The sequence below is a fragment of the Plodia interpunctella genome, chromosome Z (assembly GCF_027563975.2).
Source record: "Plodia interpunctella isolate USDA-ARS_2022_Savannah chromosome Z, ilPloInte3.2, whole genome shotgun sequence".
Lineage (NCBI taxonomy): Eukaryota > Metazoa > Arthropoda > Insecta > Lepidoptera > Pyralidae > Plodia > Plodia interpunctella.
In genome coordinates, this window is record NC_071324.2 from 3,320,888 (window position 1) to 3,348,195 (window position 27,308).

A 27,308-nucleotide genomic window follows, 5' to 3' on the forward strand; every position below is an offset into this window, starting at 1 on the left:
AATTTTAAAAAAGATAACATAAATCTTTTTTTGTCGCTAAGAAAGAAGTTTGGCATAGCCAAGATTAGGCTGTCAAAGGCACCGAACAGCAATATTACAAGCTTTTACTATAAATTCACTTTTTCCCGAAACTACAGTTCAAGAAAAAGGGAACGATATGTGGCTTTCATGGGAAGGTTATTGGCTACCCATAAGGGCAATCCCTAATTTCCCACGGGAGCGAAGCTGCGGTACACTGCAATGCTTATTACCTATTATGTCGGCTGTAGGCACATTACTCAATGTTCGTGCGTTACACAAATAAATCAATCGCTATTGATCGCGATTGATTTATTTGTGTATCGCGGATCAAGTTTTGTAACAAAATAAATAATAAATAACCTACCTACTCATTAATAAATAAATCGTAATTTAGGAACAAATCACACAAATTGAGTTAAGTCCCAAAGTAAGTTCGAAACTTGTGTTATGAGATACTAACTCAATGATGCTATAAAATATTATATAACATATAGGTAGGTAGGTACATCGACCCAGGTTAGGTCAATCTGAAAAAGATCATTTTCTATGTTGATCTGACCGGGGATCGAACCCGGGACCTCTAGTGTAGCAGACAATAACTATAATAATGTAAGTTATGAGAAGGGTTTCAGGGGGTGTAAGAAAACGAGGTAGTCTCATATAAAATGTATTGTCTGTCACACACATACAGGAGGTTACAAATACAGAAGGGTTCGGAAAAATCCCTTAAAATTATTAAAGTCGCGATAGATATGGAAGCGCGCGGATCGCGGCACATCAGTGTAGGTACGCGGAAGATGTGAATAGTTTGCCGGTTAATGGCTGACTGCCGAGCACAGAGGCGTCGGGGCAAACGGCGCGCTATATGACGTAGTGCGCATGCGCGATGTATCACGCGATGCGCGCGCAGGTGTTTGAAAGAGATTGCTATTCTCTATATCGCGTCGGCAACCGACCGCGGGAGGCCCGAGTGGGAAGGTCAGATGTACGGTGGTTTACTATACACTCCCCCTCAAGTCCTGGAGAACGCCCCCGCTCCTGGACTGGTGATTCAGTATCAGGTTTGTGAGGATTAGAGGGACGTCCACGTCCTTTTTTAGGGTTAATTGGCTTTGGCAAAGGTTCCTCATTGGTGTCACCTTGGTAACGAGAGAGATCTTTAGAGTGATATCTCCCTACAGTAATGTCCCGTTTCTCAGTGCTGGAGATGGCAAAAGTTGTAGGACTTATCTTTGCGGCAATCCTGTACGGTCCATCGCGGCGCGGGTAAAATTTAGCCGTCAGGTTCTTCCCTCCTTTGCTAAGTAAATGGGACTTGATCATCACAAGGTCACCTACCTTGAAATCGTCTGATGGGCGACGTGCTGCATCAGCATACTCTTTGTTCTTATCTTGTTGCCCTTCAACTCGTTCTCTGATAGCTGAAAGGGAATTTAAGAACTTACTAAGATATGGAGTAATTTGTGGAACAAAGTTATCTTTGTCCATGATAGCACGTAGATCATAAGTCACTTCAGTGGGAGATCTCATCTCCCGACCGAAGGTAAGGTATGCCGGAGACTTACCCGTTGTGCGGCATTTAGCGTTATTTAAGGCGAAACGGATTACCGGTAGTTTCTTTGGCCAGGAAGTGTGGTCATCCTCCACGAGTTGCGCTAGCATGGCCTTTAGATCACGGTTTTTCCGCTCTGCAGGGTTTGATTCCGGATAGTATAAAGGTATGAAGTTTTATTTGATGTTCAAAACTGACATGCACTGCCGCATTATTGCGGACACAAATTGTACTCCATTGTCAGAGACAATTCTGCGTGGCAGGCCGTACCTTAGAAAGTATTCCTCCAAGAGGACATGAGCACAGGCTTCCGCCGTGGCTTCTTTAAGAGCATATAGCTCCGTCCAGCGAGTAGCCGTGTCCTCGACCAACAAGACCCATCGCTCCCCCTGTTCTCCTTCTGGCAACGGGCTAAACAAATCTATTGCTAGTACCTCATTGCGTTGGTTCATCACCGGAGTCTTGAGCAAGCCCTGCGGTTTGGAGTTGGTAGCTTTATATCGTTGGCAATGGATGCAGGCTTTAACGTAATCGGTTATTATTCTCCGCATTCCTGTAAAATAATACAACTGAGCTACTTTATAATATGTTCTGTCAATACCTGGATGGCCAGCTGTAGGAGAATCGTGAAGTTCCTTTAAAATATCAGCTACTAGGCTGGTTGGAACTACTAGATGAGGGGCTTCGCTGTCCGAGTCCGGATTAAAGCGGTATAGAACACCTTGGTCCATCAGATAACCCCTTTCTAACCATCGTTGAGCTGCGACATCGTCGGATCCTTCGAGCTCTTTGATTACTTTTTCCACTTCAGCATCCGCCGTCTGTTCTGAGCGGAGTTGGCTAGGGGTTTTTGTGGGCAGATCACATATAACGGTACAGATACCACAGTCGTCGCGAGATTCGCTGGAACAAACTGGCCTGCTAAGTGTGTCTGCCACGACATTTGCCTTGCCTGGTGTATACTGGAATTGGATATCAAAGGATTGGAGTTTTAAGGCCCAACGTACTAACCTGCCTGCTGGTGATTTCAAAGATAGCAACCAACGGAGAGGCTGATGATCGCTGCCGATTATGACTGGTTGGCCGTCTAGGTAAGGCCGAAAACGCTCTACAGCCCATACTACAGCGAGCGCCTCCCTTTCGGTGGTGGAGTAATTTCGCTCTGCAGCATTGAGTAGTCGGCTCGCGTACTCGATTGGCCTTTCCTGATGTCCATCACCCTGTAGTAAAACGGCGCCTACGGCGTAGTTACTTGCGTCTGTACGCAGAACAAAGGGACGACGAAAATCGGCTTGTACCAGTATTGGATCTGTGGTTAAGAGATGTTTCAGCTCGTTAAATGCTTGGGTCTGTTCTGAGCCCCAAGACCAGCTTTGGTTATTCCTAGTTAAACGCGTCGTAAAACGCGTCAAAGGCTCAGCGACCTTTGAGAAGCTAGGGATGAATTTTCTAAACCAAGAGCATGTTTGTAAAAACGTTCTTAAGTGTTTAAGATTACCAGGTTCCTTTATCTCGAGAACAGCACTCACCTTTTCTGGATCGGTGGATATACCTTGTTGTGTTATAACGTGGCCGAGATATTTTACGCTCTCTCTAGCGAAAAAACACTTCTCCCTGTTAACGTGGAGGTTAAATTCAGCCAAACGTTTAAAAACTGCCCTGAGGTCCAGTAGATGGCGTTGGTAACCCTCAGAAATAATCAGAAGATCGTCTAAATAGGCTAAAATAATTACGTCTTTTAGAGCAGAGCACGAGCGTAGACGGTCAATGAGACGCTGGAACGTAGCCGGCGCGTTGCGAAGGCCAAATGGCATTCTTTTAAACCTGTAAGTGCCTAGGGGGCAGATAAACGCTGTCTTGTCCCTATCGGCTTCTCGTACACTCACTTGCCAGTAAGAAGAACGCAAATCCAATGTACTCATGTAGCAGTCACGCTTCGTGCTTTGCACTAACTCGTCAATGCGTGGCATTGGATAAGAGTCGGCTTTGGTGATTGCATTTAAGCGTCTGTAATCGACGCAAAAACCCATTGGGCTTCGGTACCATGAGTGCCGGTGAACACCAAGCCGATTCACATTCTTCGATGACGTCATCTTTTAACATTTTGTCTATTTCAGTCTTCATCAGCTCCTTCTTTGAAGGGTTGAGGCGATAAGGAGGTACTGATATAGGTGGATGCTCACCTATATCGATGCGGTGTTCAGCGTATGGTGTTGGTCCTCCCCCTGCTCTAAAAATGTGTGCATGCCTGGTAATTAGCTCAGCTAGCGCCTGTCGCTCAGCTGGATTGAGATGAGTACCTTCATCCTTTCGGAGTATGTCGGTATATGCACAGGACACGCTACGCGAGGTGGGTGGTTCGAAACACAAGTCATATTTGACTGTATTTGCACTGAAAAACCAAACTTCCTTACTAAAATCTATAACTACACCAGCGGCGGTAATGAAATCGATACCTAATAATGTGTAACACATATATTATTTAGAAAATGTAATTAAAAGGAAATGGAAGAATACCGTTAAATAGGTGGGTAACAAAATATTAACACATCCCGATTGATAAAAAGGTCTCTAAACAAAAACACTACTTCCTTTAATCCTTCAAATCAGCCAGACATCAAGAATATGTGAATAAATGTGTTTTGCTCAAGGAAGATTTCTGTAGTAAAGACTATGATTACCGCTTAGTTGCTGAAATTCGTTCTCATACGCAGGGTGAACGCGAAAATATAATCGTCTATATCTCTATTATGCATGGTTTATTCGCTCGTCTTTCGAAACTGGTCTCAATGGAAGAAAAGTTAGACATTCTCGCGTCGACGGGAGGAGGGGGTGTCCCCTTCCTTGAAGTAGAGTGTATAGAGAATGACCCGCAATGCAATGTTTAGCCGCAGTGTCAATCAACGCGGTACCATTAAAACCTAAAATTTTAATTTTAAAAATCGGTCGTAAATCTCGGGTCGATGGTCCCCGGAGTCGTTACCGCATGTAAGCACATTATTGTGATCATTTATTACACAAAAGTCATGTGAAAAAAAATTACTGTCCCTTGGACTATTTGAAAATAAGTTACTGTCCCTTGGACTATTTGAAAATAAGTTACTGTCTCTTGGACTATTACAAAAATCAAAACTGTCTCTTGGACTATTACAAAAATCAAAACTGTCTCTAGGACTATGTAAAAAAGAGTTACTATCTCTTAGACTACAATAGTTATTAGGAAGAATTTTATTACATACATTATCGTTGGATAAGTTAGGTACAAAATGTTTACGCTTTACACTAACGTTGTTATTGCTAACACTATTGTTATTGTCTGTAGTAGAGTTTTTCGATGAATAACACGATGAAACGGAACCATTATTATTATTACACATAGAGTTTTTCGATGAAAAACACAATGGAACCGAACTACGATTACGAACACTTTGAAGAGAGTAAAAACTTGTTTCGTTAACACTTTTAGGCACTGTGTCAGAGTTAGGTGTTAGGGATTGGGACTCACCTGAAGACGCCAATAGCTTACGACATTGATCCCTTGTATGTCCAAAACGTTTGCAGTAGGCACACGTAGGACGGGACTTTTTGGATGCAGGGGCGGAGTCCCGGCTCGGCGCCGTCGTAATAGGCGACGCAGGCGGCTGTCGTGCCGCCGAAGCTGAGGTCGAAGGCTGGTTTCGTGTCGCGTGCGTCGCGGCACGCGCGGGCACGACGGGCGCGTCGCGCAAATCGCGCGAGTTTGCGCCGTCGGATGAGGGCGCGGCTGCTGGAGCGGACACGTGAGATGCGGGTTTCAACCCTGCACTTGGCCTTTGTGCCTCGTCGAACGCATCTTCTACAATTCGTGCCAGGCGTAGTAAGTCCGTAAAATTGTTAAACTCCTCTCTTCGAAGTCTTTCTCTTATGCGATTATTTATGAGGCCGTAGGTAATGTCCAATTGGGCAGACAATGTTAAGTCACCTTTTGGCAATCTCGCTAGGAGAGCGCGTAATCGCGTAACAAATATATCGGTGTTTTCATTTTGTTGAGGGGAAGCGAAAATTTCGATATAAATTCGATGGGGTGGGCGGCGGTTATCGTAGGCGCTAATCAGGGTATTCTTCACCTGTTGCCATGACGAGACGGTGTCTTACCTTGCCACCACGTGGCTGCATTGTCTTTGAATAGGTAGGCGAGGCCACGCAGGATGTTGGAGTCAGCCACCTGCGCCCACTCGCAGTACGCCTCGACGGCGTCTATGAATGCTTCAACAGACTCTTTTGGACGACCAGCGAAAGTTGCCCTGCAGCGCATCAGGGTTGCATCACCTGACGGAACGCGCACGGACGAGTTTGCACTCATGGACTCCAGGATATCACGGAACGCTTCCGTTTGGGAACGCTGGAGTGACGCAATAATAGAGGCCACATTTTCAGAGGTGAATGACGCAGTACTCTCTGAGTATCGACTTTAAAATCGATCGACTTTAAAACGTTGGAGCGCCATATATGGGAAGGGTTTCAGGGGTGTAAGAAAACGAGGTAGTCTCATATAAAATGTATTGTCTGTCACACACATACAGGAGGTTACAAATACAGAAGGGTTCGGAAAAATCCCTTAAAATTATTAGTCGCGATAGATGTGGAAGCGCGCGGATCGCGGCACATCAGTGTAGGTACGCGGAAGATGTGAATAGTTTGCCGGTTAATGGCTGACTGCCGAGCACAAAGGCGTCGGGGCAAACGGCGCGCTATATGACGTAGTGCGCATGCGCGATGTATCTCGCGATGTGCGCGCAGGTGTTTGAAAGAGATTGCTATTCTCTATATCGCGTCGGCAACCGACCGCGGGAGGCCCGAGTGGGAAGGTCAGATGTACGGTGGTTTACTATAAAGTAACTTACAATATAAAGACGCAGATGTGAGGATGTGCTTAATTTTGGATATGAATAAAACACAGATGCCAAGAACGGATCTATTTAATACTGTAACAAAACAACCATGACTATCTAAAATAGGTAGTTCGGCACAATACACCAATAATACATGTCGGAATGAACTCATTTCATAATATTACCAGTTCCTTTTTATTTAATTCAATTAAATGTATAATTATTCAAAAGATTATGGTTTGATTTAACAATCCTATTAGATTTTGTTTCACAAATAGGTACCTACCTATTAATTAAGCGAACTTTACACCAAAGCGGAATGCCGATTGAGATACCTAAAGCATGCGCTGTTCTCATCTTCTATCCCTGTCACCCGCTGTCTTTTATTTATTTTAACAAGAAGGTATCACAAGTCCTTTTTTGAATTTCGCCTTCAACTTTTCGCTGATGGCTCGCATACCGGAGCCACGTGCTAAGGCCGCGGTCAGACGAGCGTAACTGGATGAATTTCACGAGCGTTTTGAACGCCGCTGTGAGCTGTCATTAGTGTTTATTAAATTATACCATACACAGTAATCAATTTAATTATCTTATTTTATAAATAAGTAAAGTACTGGTACAATGTTAACTTTATAATATGGTGTAATTATGATGTAATTCATGTTTAATTTTTTTTAAAATCTTTATTTATAAAAAATGTGCGACACTAATGAAACGCTACACGTCGCATTCAAACAGTCGTGAAATTCACCCAACTAAGTATTCCAACGTCTTCGAATTCCATTGTGGTGAATTAAGCTTTGTAGTCGTAGATAATACCTAAAGCTCAAAGAGGTAAATGCAATAATTAACATCGAAAATAATCGCTCAACATATTTGGACTCTATTTATATGACAACAAAGCTGAAATTCGCAAACACGGAATTTCAACGCGACGTGTAATTTCCGCTCATCCGAATACGGCCTAACTGTAATAAAATCACTACAAGCTACAATAAACAGAAAACTCAGTTTTTCAGCCAAGTAGAAACAACGACAACATCTTCAATGCTGTAATGTTGATTTGGACGACCACATTATATAAAATAACCTATTTTATATAATGTGATGTCTAAAGCACTAAATACTAGTACTGTGACCCTTGTGTTTTTCAAAAGGAAAATATTTATGGAAACTCGAACCATTTTGCTTGAATCATTTTTAAAGCTCGAACCGGATTAAAAGCCAAGCCTTTTTTTAATCAATAAACTAACAAATATTTATTTAAATTGCCTTTCTATACACGATTGTAAAAAAAGAAATTCGAGATTTACTTAGAAAAATTATTTGATTTCTTAATTTTCGAAAAAAAATTTTTTTTTTATTCAAAAAGGATCTTAGCCTTACAAAGCGAGCTCAACCCTCTCACTGGCTAAAGCTTTTCTGAAGCTCTTTTTAATGAGCCTGTAATTAAAAAAATGTTTCGAACTTTTCCGTTATCGCATTCACAGTGTAAGCATTATGACCATGAAATAATTACAAGTTACTTCAACACGAGTAGTTATACGTAGGGAGTAAATCAGTTTTCTTCCTGGCTTAGAAACTGGGTATCTGTCTGTAAACAATGCGAATATCAGAGATGAAAAGACGGGTGTACATTTGTTGTCACTTATAGAGCATCTAAGCTGATGCTAACAATGTCACAATGAGATTGTTTTCTAGACAGTTTGATTGTTTAGTCAATTATATCATAAAAATTATAATAATATATTTTTAGTTCATTACAGAACATGGACATCACCACTATATCCTCACCCAGAAAGGTTTGGATTGAATGTACATATCAAAGATCATAACCACTTGGGGGTAGGCGCAACCCTCCCTCCGCAAGATTAACACTTAACATCTAAAGAATGATAATTATAAAATCACAGGCAAAAGGGCCCAGATTAGATAGCAATCATTCCGTGTATAATTATTCACTTTTTAGTCTTATCTAATTTTAAACTTAATTTATATATCGTCGCACCTCAATCACTCTGTCGGTTATAAAAAATAAATATCAAAACTCGACTCACATGAAAGGAACATAACTTGATATTTATCTACGAGTTACTAATATTTCAACGTTTCCAATATTTTTGAGACAGGTATTACGGTACCTTAAAACTTCATTCCACATCATATGGTTCAAAAAGGTATTCAAAATTGATAAAAATTCGTGGGTGTCTAATTTAATCAAATCGGAATAAAAGACATTTTTTATCCAATACAATTAAACAGACAATACAATTTATTGAATCATCGTAGATAATTTTCTCACTATAATTTTAATTCTACATTTTATGATCTGCAGAATAAATCTTACTTTGCTTTAAATTATAATCTGTCAGAGACGGCCCTAAGGGGATGCACAATGCAGGTCACCTGCACCGAATTATGTTAGTAAAAAGGTCTTAGAAAAATAATCTCACATGAATAAGATCAGCCGAGTCAACTAGAGCCGTCCCCGATATTACCTAGGATACCTACAACAAAAGGCTTTTGTTCACAATTTCTCGAAAAAGCACGATATGAAAAATTCTACTCTACCTAAGCCAATATTTTTGGTAATGGAAATGCCATCATATATCATATATTTATCATAACAATGCTTCTAATGTATTCAAATTCCCCAAAAAATGTAACACATTCAAAGTTAAACTAGCAAAGTTAACGGATTAAATGGTCCAATTAACTTCGCTAACCACTTTAAATTTTTAGTATATATCCAAACAAATTCTATTTACTTATGTTATATATTAGCTATTGTGCAATGTTTTTATTATTTAACCTAAAGTTGTATCACATTTCGATAATGCACTAGAATAATTCTCACACATTTAAAAAAGTTGTCGCCATGTAGGTTTCTACATTTTCTTATTTCTAATAAAAATGGCTACAGATTTTCGGGGGCAACAGGACAAACAACAGGGGAGTCGAAACATAAACTGCTAACTAAGACTGAAGTTACTGAATTAATATAATCTCAAAATAAGTATTTTGAGCATTACTTAGGCTTTTTAAAATGTCACAATTTATCATTGCTAATCTTTAAAATCATAATATATATAAAAAACATAAAGAAGATTAAAAGCGAATAAAAATAAATATACTTAATAAAACTTAGCCGTCAATTAATATTATAAATTTTCATTTTTGACATGAATATTAAGTGATCAATTGGATTATTCTGCACATTTCCATTAAGCATCATCTCCTTTTATTATGTCCAGAATGCTCACATAAGCACCTGTCAAAAATCCAAGAATACCAAAGCAGACCAAAAACATATTTTTCCATAGAACCCAGTTGAAGCGGCCGAGGCCGTTTGGTCGGTCCCAATAAGTGACAGTTTCGATTACGGCAGGAAAGATCAGACCTAGGAATGAAAGGCAAACTGCACCTACCAGTGAGATAAAAGGCCCCAAGTTAGGGATAGCGATAGCGATGCCCAGAGTCATGACGATTAAAGTAATCCTAATACTATATTCAGCGAGATTCTTCTTGGCTCCGAAGAAATGTCGCACGTTCTTCCATATGATCTCCATAGGCACGTAGAACTGAAGACTGTAGGTGAAGAAAATGGCTACAGCGATCATGAGCTTCACGCTTTGTCCAAGTCTGAAATTGAGAAAAGATTCATTTTATAGCTGTTTTATTATATAACTTACAGATCGTGACGATAAAATGAAGAAGATCTTCACGTTCACTTATTAGTAAAGTGAAGAAAATAGTACTCAGTCTAAGATTTATTTAATGCAAAGAATGCAAATTATAATAACTGTTTTAATTACGATCTGCTGTGTTGAGGTTGTCAAATTAATGTTATTATTGTAAACGATTATGATTAGAACAATAAATTCAACTTACACTTCGTACTCTGGCAAGTTCAAGGTGATGCTGCCCTGAGTCTGGTCTCCATATCTCAGGTATCCAAAGAACCCGACAAATGCATAAAGTGAGACCACGAAGAACATGCCAGTATTTAGAACGCCGGGACATCCAATAAAGTGAGTAGGGGTCTTCATGTTGTTTTCAAGCGGCATGACCACACCGATGCCTTCCAGAGCGAAGATAGCAGTGCCGAAGAAGGTCGGTAGTCGTTCAAAACCAGCAAAGGTCTTTACATCACTAACGCTTTTCAAATCTTGAAACAAATAGTAGAAAGTGATGCCCATTCCAGTACCAACTAAAAGATTAGCAATCATTGAAAACGGGGCCAAATACTTCAGGTTCCGGATCATGTTCATCGCAATAAGAATGGGCAGCATGGCAGCCATATATATCCGAAGATCCATTTTTTCGTAGGAAGTTCCCTCGCAGTAGTAGTCAACTACTTGTTTGACATTCTTCGAGACAAATACTATGTACACACAGCAACATCCAAGTAAGTCTATCACGAGAAACCAGTTGACCATTGCTCTGAAAATAAAGACATGAAATTATTATTAATCCGGTGTGTTCACTTAACATAGACTTATAGATATAGTAAATTTTGATTTTTTTGATCCATAGGCACTTACTTAGCAAGTCTCGAGAACTTGTGAACAGCTGGTGGTCCTGAGAGGAAGGCGGCTTCGGCAGTCTCAGCAAATCCAAGAGACGGTTTCTGGCACCTCCTGCAGAGCTCGTGCGCGGTCTTGACCAAGACGTGGACGCAGTAGGTGCAGATGCCTCCGATGGTGAACGTAGCCACAAGACCAAAGTAAAGACCAGCGTTGAGGTACGCCATAGGCATAGCCAAGATGCCACTGCCTAAAGACCCCTTCAGCAAATGAATGAGGGTATCCAAGTCCCTAAAAACAGATTTTATTAATATAAAGTTGGCATCATCATAACTTTATAATAGATCCTACTAAAGACCCTATTTCTAAGTTGTATCAACCTACAGAAAAAAATAAATTATAAATGATGAAAAGATAATTCAATACTGAAATCAACAGGAAGAACTGCTGTGGCATACAAATTGCAAATAACCTTTATAGTTAAGACATAAAAATGCCTGTGTCTATGAAGGCTACAGACTTTCCTGTATAGATAGATATTCATAAATAAAATAACTGTAAGATTATTTCAGAAGTAGCCCGTGTATTTTATCTTCGTTAACAAAAGGAAGGATTTTTTTTATACTATGAATAGCCTAGTTTTCACTAGGCTATTCATAGTATAAAAAAACGTGCGTAACTAGGTATATACTTACGACGTAGGATGTGCAAGTTTTCGGTGCTCAAATGGGTTGTAATCCTCGTCAGCCTCTATATCACGCCCAGGGATCTCCATAAGAGGCAGGGTGGATCCCGCTTGTTGTTCCACAGGGATCTCATTTGGGTCAACTTTGTATCTGTGGAACATTCCCCAAACACTGTTATAGTCAATGTTACGACGTTAACAGTACTTAATTAGGAACTTACACTATGAAGGTTAGAAGTGAGTGGGTATAACAGTGTAGTTTAAGATCATTCTCAAAAATCGGATTTGAAGCACTATGATGTTGGTGGTAGCGGAACACAGAAAGCGCCACATTTCAAGCTATGTGAACGATGTGTGATCGATGTGTGATCGCGGCCGCGGCGGACTTTCTACGGTCTATATCATGAGAATACTATGTGGCTATTGTTATTTACTCGCGATATACAAAAGTTACTCGGTAAAATTTCAGCTGCATTAAACTATGTGTAAGTGTTGATGTGTAAAGTGTGATACATTCATTATGGTCTCCAAAATATACATATCTTTTATGCGCTTCACTCTGTTAAGACTTGGCATTTACAAAATTTTGGCTCAACGATAAATTCAATACAGCTTTACGTTTCTGCAGCTATGTGACAGTTGGAAATTCGAACGAATTCGGAGAAGGCATGACTGGGGTATGGTAAAATCTTGTATTTATGTCTGTAGATGGTATTGAAACCTTGAAATCGATATGTATTGTATGAGTAGCCAATGCATGTTGTTTGAAAGACATAAAGCTAAATCAAATTTGTACAAAAATAGAGAGTGAGAGCCAATCCCAAGCCTGAACAGAGATGGCGCAAGCGGCGCACCAGACGGCGACCCGTGCCATGCGGAATCGCGGGCGGCCTGTTACACTTTTTTTTTAAATTTTACCAGAACCAAACAAAAAAAATTAAATAAAAATTGAAACCATAAAAATGGAATGATGTACCGGTGTATGAGTCCATTGCGAGATGATCAAAGTCGTCGAACGACTTTAATCTCGTGGAAGCAGCACACGTCTTCCCGGATCGTCTCCGAACGGCGTCGAGCGATATTAGCTCGTTAAAGGAGCAAGTACTTAACAGTCAACATACAATATAAAATACCACGTCAAAATATTGGTCATTAAACATTGATTCAGTTCAATAGATTTAATGCTAGGGTCTGTCGGCCCTCGCCGCACTTCGAAGAGTGCTTCTAGGGATCTCTAAACCGATTGTGGCTAAGAAGCCGTAAAAATAACAAATAGATATATTTTTCTTTCAATCTCCTGTTGAACAAAAATGTCAATATTATTAGTTTCACGATTCAATTGATATTTCACAATTAAATTCTCAAAGCTGTGAAGCATGCTTCTATGTTGATTATTTACTAATTACTAAGCATTAAAACAAAATTGATCGAATGTTTTTATTGAAGTAAATTATTATTGACAACACACAGAGGCAGTCAAAGCTTAGTATCGATGATTCGTAGTCTGGGATGATTTCTGGGCACATTTATCGGAACAAATTAACTTACTTGACCATAACGACATCTGACAAATCATTTTTGACTCCTTTTTTCTTGGGGTCATATTCGGCTATCATCGGCCGCATTTGTGGTTTCTGAAACAAAACATTTTCTGTTGTTAATCTCAAGAAGTACAACTGCATTAAAACTTTCTGCACATAGTAGATTTCGCTTTAGCACTACCAACAAAAGTTTCCGTCCTATGGCGGCATATTTGCCAACAAAACTCTACGTAGCCTAGCCTAACTCGTACAAGTCGTTGGAATTTTAACTATATGAAAGACATTATAACGATGTGTTATATTGTTTACCATATTATTACCTATATGTAAGCGTGCTGTCTGAATTTGTATTACTTAGTAATAGAAAAGTCTTTTTACAATCATCTTTGGAAAAAACAAGAAATTTATTAAACTTGTGTTTGCAAATTTATCGAAATAATCATATCTAATACCTATTAGATTTTTGGATACCTATAATTTGAGTACCTACTCAATTTTAGTGTTTCAGTATTTTCAATTACAGCATCTTGACGATACTGAATTTTAGTACAATCGACAATAAATAATCTGTAGCCAAATTGTTATGGATCAAACTATCAAAACTTGCATTTACAATTGGATGGGTCATTTATCGATATAACAATTGACAATTTGTTATGTGACGTGTTTATGACGTGAGAATTATGTTCAAACCGGTCGAGTAGACTGGACGAGTCGACTGGCGGCAAGCGAATATTTATATGTATATGGATAATGCATGTCCAATTTTATATTGATTAATTTTAAAGAGGAGATGAAAATCCTTCAATCCTTAATATTTCCATCTCAATATTTACATTGACTGACTATTCAATGTAACCTATTATTTTCTTAATTTTAATTTTAAACTGTTTATCGAATCCAGCATAACCTACTTGGTTTAGGTAAGGCTAGGTTAGGTTAAAGGTCTATTCAACTATTTATCTAATTCAACATAACCTAAAAATATCGTTTTCAGATAGGCCAATGTGAACATTAGTAAGGAAGAAGACGGTAGAAGTAGCACAGGGGCACGGCGCGACGGCGACCCGCGTTCTCACCACGTGACCACCGTTGCTATTTCGGGACGCTAAAAATAACCGTTTCTGAACTCAAGTCGCAACTCGACTGGAAGATACTTTGTGTTGTTGCGAAGAAATATACCTACTATTAGTACAGAGTACTGTACATTCTGACGTTCCTTCACTCCCATTCGTGACGTATACCTAATAAACTTGTTTCTCATGAAATTGTAATTTCATTTGAACGATACAGTCTCGACTACTGATTATATGCTTTCCTTGTTACTTCCTCATGCTTTATGTACTTAGATAGATATTTACTGTATCAATCTTCATTAAATATGGCATACCTGTCACCGTCCAGTGAGATTATTTAGAAGCCACGTGCAAGTTGGTAAAGTTTAGTAAACGCAACATGAACATGAATGGAACAAGAAAACAAAGAGATTTTTAATTTTCTCTATATCATTAAGTATTAAGTTTTTTGATGTTCCTATATAGATTTAAGTGATGATGTGTCTTACTCGCGAGCGAAGTCAAAAAGTAAATATTTAATTGCACCAGTCAACTTGGACTTTATTGGTATATAATCAATATATATATAATCAACGTAAGTAATAAAACATATAAAAAAATCAGCAAGAAAACAAACTTGCGGCAAATATTAATACGGAATTTTGACAAATAAACTGTACATATAAGTTTATTACTCAGTTACACAGATTCTATCAAAAAGGGGCAAACCACCCCTGCTACTAGTGACTCAGTCTCCCCGTCGTTTTACATTCACCTCCAATTCAATACAATATTTAGAAGTCAAGTACTGTAAATGGTAATATTTGTGTGTAAAAAGAATGCTTAGATGGGGGATTGAATTGGGGTTTAAAAATTTAAATACGTTAGTAGTACAGTTGGGGACAAAATAAACTGACCCACCTCTGTTTGTAATGGTTTAATTTTAGCTGGCCCCGACTGTACATTGCGATTTATAGATTGAAAATAGCAAAACAAAAACGATATTGATTCTATATTAAGGATTTACAATTTTGACTGTTCTATACAACACGTGTGATGCTGCGTCTTACTCGCAAACGATGTCAATAGTAAGTCTGCAACAATATGAAAAATATGACAAAGTGTGGTAATTTTTTAAGTAAACAATGATGTATTGAAATGAATAATTATGAAAAATCTTTCCATTGGCTTTTATTTTTCAAGTACCTAAGTGATTTGTTAGTGTTATTGTACGCTTACTAAAACGCAATACCACCTACACGGTTAGTTTTCTAAATCGCAGACAAAACAGTAAAATGCTGTGATATTGATTTATACGCCGGCAAACTGTAAATGTTTCCGGTTAATAAAAAAATGGTACTTGTAACAAATAATACAAAATAGGAAAGCTGGTTTTTGCAGACTACATTCTAGTTTATATTCGAGATATGAAGTTATTTCAGACCCGCCAGCGTAAGAACGGATTTCCTGATATTCCGAAGGGGAGTAAGTTTGCGGATGAAATATCATTGTTAAACATCTGCCACAAACACAAAGCAATAAAATATACTGCATACCAAAATAGATACTTATTTTTGAGCTTGGAAACTTTTCAATCTAGTCAAAGTCTACTAAAGAAAGAAGCAAACAAAGTGACGTAGTGATGTTATAATATTTATTTAAATTTATTGAAATGTAAAATTATCATGTCGAACACACCCTTGGGCGCAAAGGTGTATCTTTAATCTTATTGGCCACACGCTGATTCTAGACACAATCATCGCAAAGTGTACACGTGACCAAGGTGATATTGTCACAAATTTTACAAGCAAATAGACATCGGCACGACCGGATTGTGTTCGATTGAAAGGATCGACAACAACCTGTATACAGCGTCATCTTCGTCACGAGCTTCTAATATGTATGATACACTTAGAGCAATAATAACACTATTGTTTGGCGACCGATTTGTGCGCACTTCTGTAATAAGCCGCCAAGGTCTAAGGAGCCTAATAAGTATTTTCCGAGTCGATGTTGCGGCAAAAGGTACGAATAAATCGATTGTTTTTCTATTCCAATCAATTAACAACAATCTACAATAAAGCAACAGTTGCAACAAAAAAATGTCAAACGTGGAAAAAACATTTTTAGGAGTTTATTCATCTAGTCTTTCGATCAAGAAACCCCTGATAACTGAATTGAAATGAACTAGGTATTCTACCAATTAACAACTAGGTACTAAGCTTTAATGTAAGAAGTTTGAATTTTTTCATATTCTGGCAACATCGAGTGACCAAAATAGATTCGACATACCAGGCTACCATGAAAAGCAGGAGTACGCAAAGGAGCGATAATCAATATTTAGAATTTACAGACATGCAGTATGCGATGGGAGATATGCACATCATGTGCAAGATGCGACAGAGCGTAGTTTTGGAAAGTGAAAGTTACATGCGCAACGAAGGCTTCGAGCAGCGTCCGACAAACGTTTGGTCCCACTCCGGTGGCTGTGTCTTGTAATAGAAACGAAAGGGTCAGATAAATTTATTGACTTCATGTCATAAATAACTTCATCGGTTTTATCTGGGTCACAAAATAGTACTTCTTCGTCTTATGATCACCTAGTGATACAATAGTTACTTATGTACTATCCATACCTATACAATACATTCATTCGAAAGCGAACCCGTCCACTAACTAACTACACCTTGATTATGTACGATGATTATATTAAATTTTCAGAAATTTTAATTCATTTGTTACATTTTTTAACAGGGTGTTCACGACAGAGATTTGTGGGAAAAGGAAATGGGATTCTGGCCCAGCAGTAGGACGAGTCGATCGGCAAATAAGAAATGATGTGAAAATATGATGATATACTTAGAAATTACAGAAATTTGGATTGGTGTGCCTAGAATCTAGATAAAATATTTAATTGATTCAATTAAGAATTAAAAATAAATCGCTCAGTGAAATTTTGAAACTAATGAAGTACCTACCATACTACTACATCATTTATTATATAATATTTCATATTCTTGAAATTAAAATTAAGAAAAATTTTTTCCACACTTAAAGAAACAATTTTTTTTCTTCAACAAAACTATAACAAAATACCAGGGTGTAAGCGATGAAAAGTAGGTGGGTAAAACGAATATAATTCATTGCGCATGTCAGGAAACATCTGGACCTAGGCAGACCTAGGTATAGGTAGGTATCCTACTCCTGTCAGCAAACTGCATTAGCCAATCACAAAGCAAAGCGCAGTATCGATTTTGTTGGTAAGGTCCCAGATTTCCGGGAGCTACGAATTCATCTCGTGGTACTAGGAGACCCGAACTGAAAAGAGATGGCTGTTTCAATAATGCATAATATGGAATATGTGCATGTTCGAATGATAAGTTATTGCGCATGCCACAGCCCTTCCCTATCCTGTCCCTAAAATTGCATCGGCCAATCAAGTGCTGCATTTATGCATTATTGATTTTTCAGAATCCCGGGAGCTAGCTGTATTGAATAAATACATCGTGAGGTACTAGGAGATACGAAATTGAGAAGAGATGGCTTAGGTCTCAGTATTGCAAGTTCAATGTTAGGTCCCCGCAGATTCCCAGGAGGCTGGCTTTATTGAACGGTCTTGTCGTGTCCTACTAGGACATACGAAATTTCAAAGAGGTGTCCGTATGTTTCAAACATTGCAACTTAACGAGGTTCCGGATTCCCGGGCTTGCTCAGCTAGCTCGAGCTTTTAGTACGTGTACTAGGAAACAATAAATTTCAAAGAGGTATCCGTCTGGTAAGCATTTTTTGCAACTGAGGAGTCAGCTATTCCAGCTATTAGCAAGTGTACTAGGAAACATGAAATTGCAAAGAGATTGCCGCCTGGTTTAAATGTCATGTCAATGTACTTTGCAATTCCCGGAGTTATCGGATTCCCGGGCTGGTTTCAGATAGCTCCAGCTTTTAGCAGATGTACTAGGAAATATGAAATTGCAAAGAGGCTGCCGCCGCCGTCTGGTTGTATATGTGTGCATCTTGTAACATTTGTGAGGTCGCCCGGTTTCCTGGGCCGGCCAGAAGGCTAGCTCTGCTTTTCGCAGATGTACTAGGAACAACGGAACTGCAAAGAGTCATCATCAAGAAATTGCAAAAGACTTCAAGTTGAACACGTAACAATTACAAATAAACTAAGTAGGTAGACGAAATAAACTAAGTAGGTAGGTACGCCTCGCAGTTTTAGTTAACAACTCCTCCAAAACTGATTGACCTATGTTGAATAAATTTGATATGTACAAATTTTATAAAACATCGTGAGGAAACCTGCTCACTGGTTAATTATTTACTTGTTTGTGAAATGGAGAAGGCAATGGCAAACCACTCCATTAATAATGCCAAGAAAGTTGTTATGTGTGTTTAATTCCACGTAATGACCACGGTCCTCAGCCATGAGGAATACGACTATGAAGAAGAGAAGTTTGAGGCGGGAAATCTCCGAAACTAACGAATCGATTTCAAAAATAATTTCACCTCGGGAATCCTCCTTAATTTCATTTTCAATTCACTATTATCACATACACCGATTAACACACTCGAAAAGAAGAATGATGAAGATGTAGATCGAGCCCGTGATCGTCGCTTAATTATAACCTAAAGTTGACACGGTCTTCCAACTGATCATTTTCTTACCTATATCACTTCAATTTCATTTTTCACTAATGTGAAAAATGCATGAAAATTCGTGTAAGTAGTTTTCGAGTTTTTCGCGGACAGACAGACACGACGCGGTAAACTTGTTTTATAACATGAAAGGATTTATTTCAGCAAAGATCTCTTGTACTTGCTTCGGAAATACATATACTAATACAATATTAGTTATAACCAGGAGGATAGCCATTGGTTATTATATAAGGATTATTATATGTGTTATGCATACGCGCGTATATAAAAATAATCTCTTGAACCTTTGAAATAGTTAACAACTACCAGACTTTTATTTAAGTAAAAAATAATGTAATAATAACAATTCTTAATTTTATTATACGAATAATGATGTAATTTTCTATATAATAACTGACGAAATATTATTGTGTAAAATTCCACTAAGTCCATGTTTCGAGCTTCCCGCCTAATTAGTCGATGTTTTTGTTTGCATTACTCATTATTAGCAATGCCTCGTCACTTTATCTTGTCCGCTATTTGCGCAGTACAAACAAAACGTAAAGCGCTAGACAGACTCGCACTGCAACTTCAACACGCAAAAATCCTTGGAATGATCCCGAATAAGTCTCCTGAGGGGCAAACCAGAATACTATAATATTATAATGGTACAACATGAATAGTAACAATCTGGTTTTAAATGTTTGACCTATAACCCTAACAATAACAGTGACCGGAGGACTGATAACATTTTTAATTACGTTTGCCCCCCAAATAATTTAATATGTATTACTAATTCTTATGTAACGTCTAAAATCCAAACATTGTTTGCAAGTAACAATTAATTATTACTATTATATTAAATTCAATGGTGACAAACGTGAAACAGTTTTTTTATAAATGTTTCCCAATTACCTTTTTTTTAAATATACAGAATTTTTTTTTTCATTTACAGAAAATCACAATGGCTAAAGTTCAATCGAATAAATCGATAGATCAAACTTTTCAATTATACCTAATTGTATTTAAATCTTCGATAAATATATGAGAAAATTGATAAAATGAACTTCGATTGCGTGAGACTCGATTGCGTGAAACTCGATCATTTTTTCTTGTTTGCCTGGAAACTTTGAGTGAAACTGGAGGGGCAGTGTCTCAATGTTCGCGGAGCGAGTCTATCTTAGGAAATATTTATTTTATCTATGGGGTAGACGTAGATGTACACTAACTAATCCTCCATAAAAATTATACTATGTACACAATGAATAAGATTTTTTTGAACCTTGAATCACAACACAAACAATGAAGTTACATAGGTAGTTGATCAACTAATTTTCTTTAGAATATGTGACGGAAGATTGAAAAGGATTACATATGATATTTTGTTATTATATAATAGGTGGTTAAAAGGAAAAGCAATGGAATCTCCTTTTTTTATTGAATGTAACATTGCTAACAGATTCATTCGTCGCCGAACTAGAGGCCACCACACAACACACTTGTGCTGATTAATCTTGACCGTGCAGGGTGGTGGTCTATAATTATAAAAACTATAATGAGTTAGATTGGTATACAAATTCTTGTAATACGAGTAAGATTCAAACTTAGCACTTATCTATCACAGGCGGCGTCTTATTGTTATTTAAAGTTTATTGTACAGAATACAATAGGAAAAGAAGAAAGGCGAAGCGGACTTTATTACAGGTAAGTAGCACCAGTCAAGATTGATGTTGACTTTAATCTGCGCGCCGACGTATACATTGCGTTATTCTGCACAGGTTAAAATTAACGTCAGGGTTGACTGGTGCAACCCACACAGTACTATTTGACACAACTAACAATCACCATTTGTATCATACTCGTGCACTGGACTACCACCTCTTCATTAGCAGATTAACAAAATTACAGGTGCGCGCAATGATATTTCCTTATACCGAGTCCACTAATCTCGCCTAATTGGCTTCAATTTGCAACCCACCCCACCCCAGAAGTACCGTGATACGAATCAGCTAATACGAAACGAGAAATTGATTTGTAACACGGATCACGACGATTTAGCACTTGGGACCGTCAATTTCGAAGAAGGGGCGTTCAATGTCAATGAGAATTGCATTCGTCGCATATACTATTGTCTGCATTCTACGATAGATAAAATAAAACTAATTTTATATGTATGTATGTAGGAAAAAACGCTGAAGCCTGTGTCAACCGGTACCTTTTGGAAAATTCTTTCTGTGAGTGATGACGAAATAAATGATGTAGGTTACTATTTAACAAATGAACCTCCGACTTTAGTAATCGGAATCACACTCTTAAAAGGGATACCCAAACATTTTAAGTTTGCAGCGCGTTATTTATACTAGAGACTAGTACGGGTAGTATTTCTCATATGTTTTGTGACGGTCCTGTTGAAATGTATAGGGTACATACAATAATGAACCAGAACGCTATAGATAGTTATAAAACTTGTTGCGATTAATTGATTCTAGATGCGGTAGGTACCTAATCGTAAAAATCATGTCAGATGTCTGTAGGCGACTTGCAAAAAAATCTGACACCAGTGTTACCGATTAACACACTCGAAAAGAAGAATGATGAAGATGTAGATCGAGCCCCGTGATCGCCGCTTAATTATAACCTAAAGTTGACACGGTCTTCCAACTGATCATTTTCCTACCTATTTTAAATCCTATAGTATTTCTGAATTCATGGGTGACTTAAAAATCCTGATAAACAGTGTTTAGACTATCAATCTCTGATGAAAGGCATTATTATAATAATAAATCAATGACAGTGCGTGTAATCTGAACTGAGATACACGCAGTTTGAGGCTCCCCCGCTGTGTTGAGTTATTTTAAGACGTCCACTTGTCTAGCAGCACAACATAATGTAGTAGGACCTAGTACGTGTATAGTATTTTGCCTCAAGCAATCTTCAAAAATATGTAATGTATAATGCTAAATCTTAACTAATGTTATAAATGCGAAAGTTTGTTGGATTATTTGTTTGTTTGTTCATTTGTTACCTCTTCACGCTCTATCTATTCTCAGCCAATCTTCTTGAAATTTTGCATAGGTACATGTAGTTTGAAGTGTGGAAAAAGACATAGGGTGCCTGCCTTTCATCCCGGAAAGTAACCGTTGAAAATTTACATGGGCGTAGCCGCGGTTAACAGCTAGTAATTACATAAATGGTGACATTAAAGTACGCCAAAATTTTAAGAGATTCGGCATATCGGCACATTGCTGTAACTACAAGCTCGAACCAACATCGCAATGTTCGTGCATTCGCGTCGACATATTCGGTTCAGGTTCAGGTTCAGGTACGGCGACAGTGTTTAGCCGGCATTACAATTCATATTAAATCACAATCGACTATGATTGTCAAAAGAAACATAAAGTAAGTATTCAGTAGAGCATTCATTAGCCATTGTTGTGGAGCCATGCTTGGTCGGCGGAGCGGAAACAACAGACAGGAGCGGCATGACCAGATAAATAACAATTAATCTGTTCAGTGTTCAGGTGGAATTATACTAGATCAAGTAAACTATGCTCTGAAATATAAGGTCTACCCTATATTCTCTGTTTATTAATTTAAAATACTTTTAAGTTATCATAATATAGGTACCTATTTTGACAATTCTACAAATTATAAACAAATTACATAATTGCTATAAACATATTTAAAACTAAAGAAACAACGTGGAAAATTTCAACTATGTGGTGTAGGGCAAGCAGATAGCGGACATAACTGATAATTATTGAAAGATTTGATTAGAAACAAACATCGGGACAGGTGAAACTGTATAAAAGCTTGTAGAAAAGGCTTTAGACACAGTATCTAAGTGGAAGGAAGGTTTTCATCCGAATATAAAATGATCTAGATACCTACCATAAAATTATCTGAATAAAATGATGTTCAGAATACTAGTTATTATAATTCTTAAAATGAGTGCCTACAGATATTAATTCGATCGTAAAATTAATAAGTAGTACAGATTTTTTGTCGTTCTGTGATCGTGTGACGCGTCAAGCAAAAAATAATATAATTAGGTGGCTATTGATTTTACATCCGTACTAATAATACGATTATAATAAAGAGAAAATATTTGTATTTATGTTTGTAATGAATAAACGCAAAAACTACTAGGTCGATTTTGATTAAATTTACCACAAAGATAGACGAACCTTCGGGAGTAACATAAGCTACTTTATAGTGTTGTTTTACCCGTACGGGCTGCTAGCAATCCATACTAGCAGCGCGTCCCGTATTATTAATAGAAAATATTTGTAGGTATTTTACGCATTTATTTTACTTGAGTAGTTATATAAGAAAGTAGGTAAGTACATAAATCTTCCAACCGAGACTAAAATAGAAATGAATTATAATGACCTTATCCGTAATGAGCCTAGGCCAGGGAAGAGAAGACTGTTTCTGAATAGAAAGCAATATTGCAAAGTGGCCTCTCTAGGATAGCCCCTATATAGGGCGCCGGTGGCTGTCCTAGACCCGCATCGGAGCACTATTAGAAACGAGTGGGTGATTCTGCAGACAACACGCTATGATAAGTAGGACATTCCTTTGCCACTTTATTATTACAAATTGTGTCAATAAAATATATCCATGCTTCCATAGAGAAAAGATTTGTACCTAGTTTTGTTTGTAATCAATAAATTCAAAAACTACTAGACCGATTTTGATGAGATTTGGCACAGAGTCAGACGAAACCTTCAGGAATAATTAGGTAAGTTCATTGTGGATTTTGGTTATGTCCGATCTAGTATTGTAAGAACGGAACAAGAAATTTAATGATGCCATAATTGTTGCTTCACGATATTCAAATAAAATACGTGTAGAATAAAACTTGAAAACACAAAGAAAACAACTAATTAACAAACTGTTACAAAGGTTAAGAAAAGATAATAGTTTATGATCTAGTATCGCAGAATCAACCCTGCAGCAATTGTGATGGCTCACGACACGACCTTGTGCCGCCGGAAGCCGACACTTACAAGAGATTTTTCAAACCAATTCCGTGTTGCAATCACGTGTCATAAAAGCCGCTGGACAATAGGAAAATTATAGGGTAGTGAGCACAGTGCGTGTCATGGCCGCTAAGAGGGTCCAGTATATCAGTTCAGATGGGGACAAAATATAACGACTTGCCCTGTATCATGACACGAATGTTACCGTAATCTAGAAAGCTGTATTCCAAATGGGTCTGTATATGATAAATAACACACAAATGAGACTTTCCAATAGCAGTCGGAAATCTAAAGTTTTGTGTACAATGAGTTTGTTCCAATACACTTTTTGTGTTAAGAAAATAATACATTTCTTTACGAATGGATAATTTATATATTTTTTTCAATTATTTCTGGCCTCTACCTGAGCTAGTTTATAGTTTCTACAAAATATTACAGGCCTCGTATAGCCAAAGGATGAAGCTAAGAAAATAAAGAAAAACAAATGGCCGTAGATATATTTTTTAAAATAATTATGTCACTTATAATCATATTTACAAACGCTATTATAGGTACCTATCTAGGCTGTCAAGCGCATCCAATTATTACGAGATGAAAATAGTCAATTTCTCGACAACAACAGTTAGTTAGTAAGATCCAATTGAGACCGTCGCATCGTCTCTAAAACTGGAAATCTGATTCCTGCTTTAACTCAATTATACTGTTAGCTGCAATTGCTGCAATTTAGGTACGTTGATATATGGATTTAGCGTCTTCGGTCATTAGCATATTGAAATGCTTCGTTTTGGCTAGCACTGTGTCAAATAATAATTTAAATTGTCTAAGACTAGCATTTGTCCGCAGCTTCGCTCACGTGAATATTATATGGAAGTATGGATTTTTTCAGTGTTCAGTATTCACTTTAAATATTGGAGCATTGCTAGCGAAATAGATTATACATTGAAAAAGCTAAGCCTTGAATAAAAACCCGAAACCAAAGCCTACAAACGTCCTGACTTGACCGGCTATATGGAAATAATAATGAAAATTCATTTTGAAATGTGTAGATAACCTGTATAAGATAAGTGTGATAAGTCTATTGTATGCGACTGAAGGAATTCTTACTGAGATTGCAAAAGTGTATTCGTAAAAACGACCTCAACAACCGTTCTGTGATGTTAGGGAACCGAAACGTGCTTTGATGCAAGGGCTGTTATTTGGTATATAATATAATAATAATGAGCAGAATTTTGTACATTTTTAATAATCTTCCGCTTATTTCTCCCGTCTGAACTCTTCGATAATATCCGTTACATTGCCGTGATTAAAACTTGTCTTCTATAAATAAATAACAACATCTATTCTTGGCCCGTTTTAATTGAGTTATACATGACCACGTCCAGCTAAAGAGAATAATGGTACAATTTTGATATAATAGCATAAGTGGACAAGTCTGAGCCTCAATTTAACAAACATCCGTCGAGACACACTCCTGCGCATACAGTAAATAAAAAACATCCACGTTTCATGAAACAAAGTAAAAATAAAATGCGATGTTCATTGAGAAGTAAGTAATATTGATAACATTAGGTGGTAATTTACCTAAAGGCACTGATATTAACTTAAAACGAACGATCTTACCTCTTGCAGGCATTCTAGCTAATGACTGCTTTCTGATATTTCATTTATCTATATTTCCGAGGTTTCCCGAGCCAAAGAAAAGACAAGATGGTCAGAATATGACTGATGACTTAAGACATCCGACAAGAAATGGAAAGGAAAGACCAAATTGAATGGATTTGGGGAGGCTTTTGCCCATCATTGGGAGCTTAAAGAACTAGAGATAAAAGAAACAATTTTGTCATCCAACCCTATTTTTACAAGCATTATTACTACAATGTTTAAACGCCAACTGATTGACGTCGTGACGGTGAGTCGAGCTAAGTAGTTTACCTTTTTCATTCTATGTAGTATATGAGTTAGAGTGGTTGTATTTAAGTAGTAAGATACATCGTGAGGAATCCTGCACACTGGTTGATTATTAGCGTGAATTGGAGCTGGATAATAATGCCACGAAAGTTGTTGTGTGTGTTTCATTCCATGTATTGACCACACACGACCCTTAGCCATGAGGAATACGAATTTGAAGAAGAACATACGTGTTATTTTCGCTTTGCGAAATCAGTGTGCTGTAGACGTATGAACACAATCAATTAATAGTAGTATATAACCAAGTAGTAACATTGGCCTATCATTGAGTCGTATCATTGACATTGATTCAATAAAAAGCAATGAAGATGGCTGAAAACTTTTAATAGATCTCAATTTAGCGAGTGACGTGGACGCCATTCAAGTGTTTTTCAATCCGGACCATGATGTTACATATGTAAGGTGTGTTCAAAAAAGGAGTAACATGTTGTCTTTTCGTCTATCTCTGTGCCAAATTTCATCAAATTCACTCCTGTAGTTTTAAGTTTATTAATTACAAACAAAAATATAAAATCTTTTCTCTTTATAATATTATTAGCCTTCGCCCACAACTTCGTAAGTAAGCAAAAGTCCGTTTCCCGTGGGAATTTTAGAAAATCCCTTCTTAGTGCTCCCCTACACTGTCCTAGGAACCTACACAACAAATTTCAGCTTTCTACGCCCAGTAGTTTCGGCCGTGCTGTCTGTCAGTCAGTCACTCAGTAACGCAAGAGTTATATATATATATATATATATATATATATATATATATATATATATATATATATATATACATATATATATATTGGATTAGTATATTCGTATGGATAGTATGGATTAATAATTTAATAAAACATAAACAGCTCTATCACAGTTAGTGTGTTCTTAGAACTAAACCTTATGTATTGTAAATATACCCAACATTTGAGAGTAATATTTATAGTTTTAAAATTCAAGTCAAACAATATGAATCTATCTATATGTTCGAATAACTTTAAAGGCATTTCAATTTTAGGAGTAAATATGATTCACACATTCGTAACGTCATATGTATATTGGTTTTTACGCAACTAAACAATAGACTAGTTGACAAAATGGTGTTTTATGACTATTCGAGGGAATATTAATAGAAACACCAGTGTGAATTACGGTGATAATGACAATGCTTTCAGAGATATCACAAAAATAATTTCACACCTTTTTGGACTCGTCCAATCGCTCCCTACTAAATGACACGTAGAAATGACGTCACAACTTGCTAAACAAAATGTTCGCAAAGAAAGCTATATTTATTATACATTAAATATCACGTTTATGATGATTACTTATTAAACTTGTTACAAAATTTTAGTGTTTTGTTGAATTTGTCTTTGTGACAAAATTAAATTCATACTTACCTAAAGAATTTTTTTTTAGGTATTGGTATATATGTATAAAATGTAATACAGTTTCCCATGTCAATATCATGGTTAATAAGGTTTTATCAACCG

At 37.4% G+C, this 27,308-nt stretch overlaps 1 protein-coding gene and 1 pseudogene across 2 annotated transcripts in view; both read right to left on the reverse strand.

The window, feature by feature from the left end:
- Positions 1-948: 948 nt before the first annotated feature.
- Positions 949-6,801, reverse strand: LOC128682944 (uncharacterized; annotated as a pseudogene).
- Positions 6,516-27,308, reverse strand: part of LOC128682943 (proton-coupled amino acid transporter-like protein pathetic) — a 40,699-nt gene continuing 19,906 nt past the window's right edge. Inside the window, exons 2-6 of one of the 2 annotated variants that reach the window (XM_053768020.2) lie at positions 13,204-13,289; positions 11,666-11,806; positions 10,989-11,261; positions 10,336-10,887; positions 6,516-10,086 (exon numbers count right to left, since the gene is read on the reverse strand). In XM_053768020.2, coding sequence (XP_053623995.1) covers positions 9,669-10,086; positions 10,336-10,887; positions 10,989-11,261; positions 11,666-11,806; positions 13,204-13,289 — 1,470 coding nt within the window. In that variant the 3' untranslated portion in view covers positions 6,516-9,668. Of the gene's footprint in view, positions 10,087-10,335; positions 10,888-10,988; positions 11,262-11,665; positions 11,807-12,631; positions 12,773-13,203; positions 13,290-27,308 lie in introns of those variants that run through there. The other variant, XM_053768021.2, reaches the window with a different exon arrangement.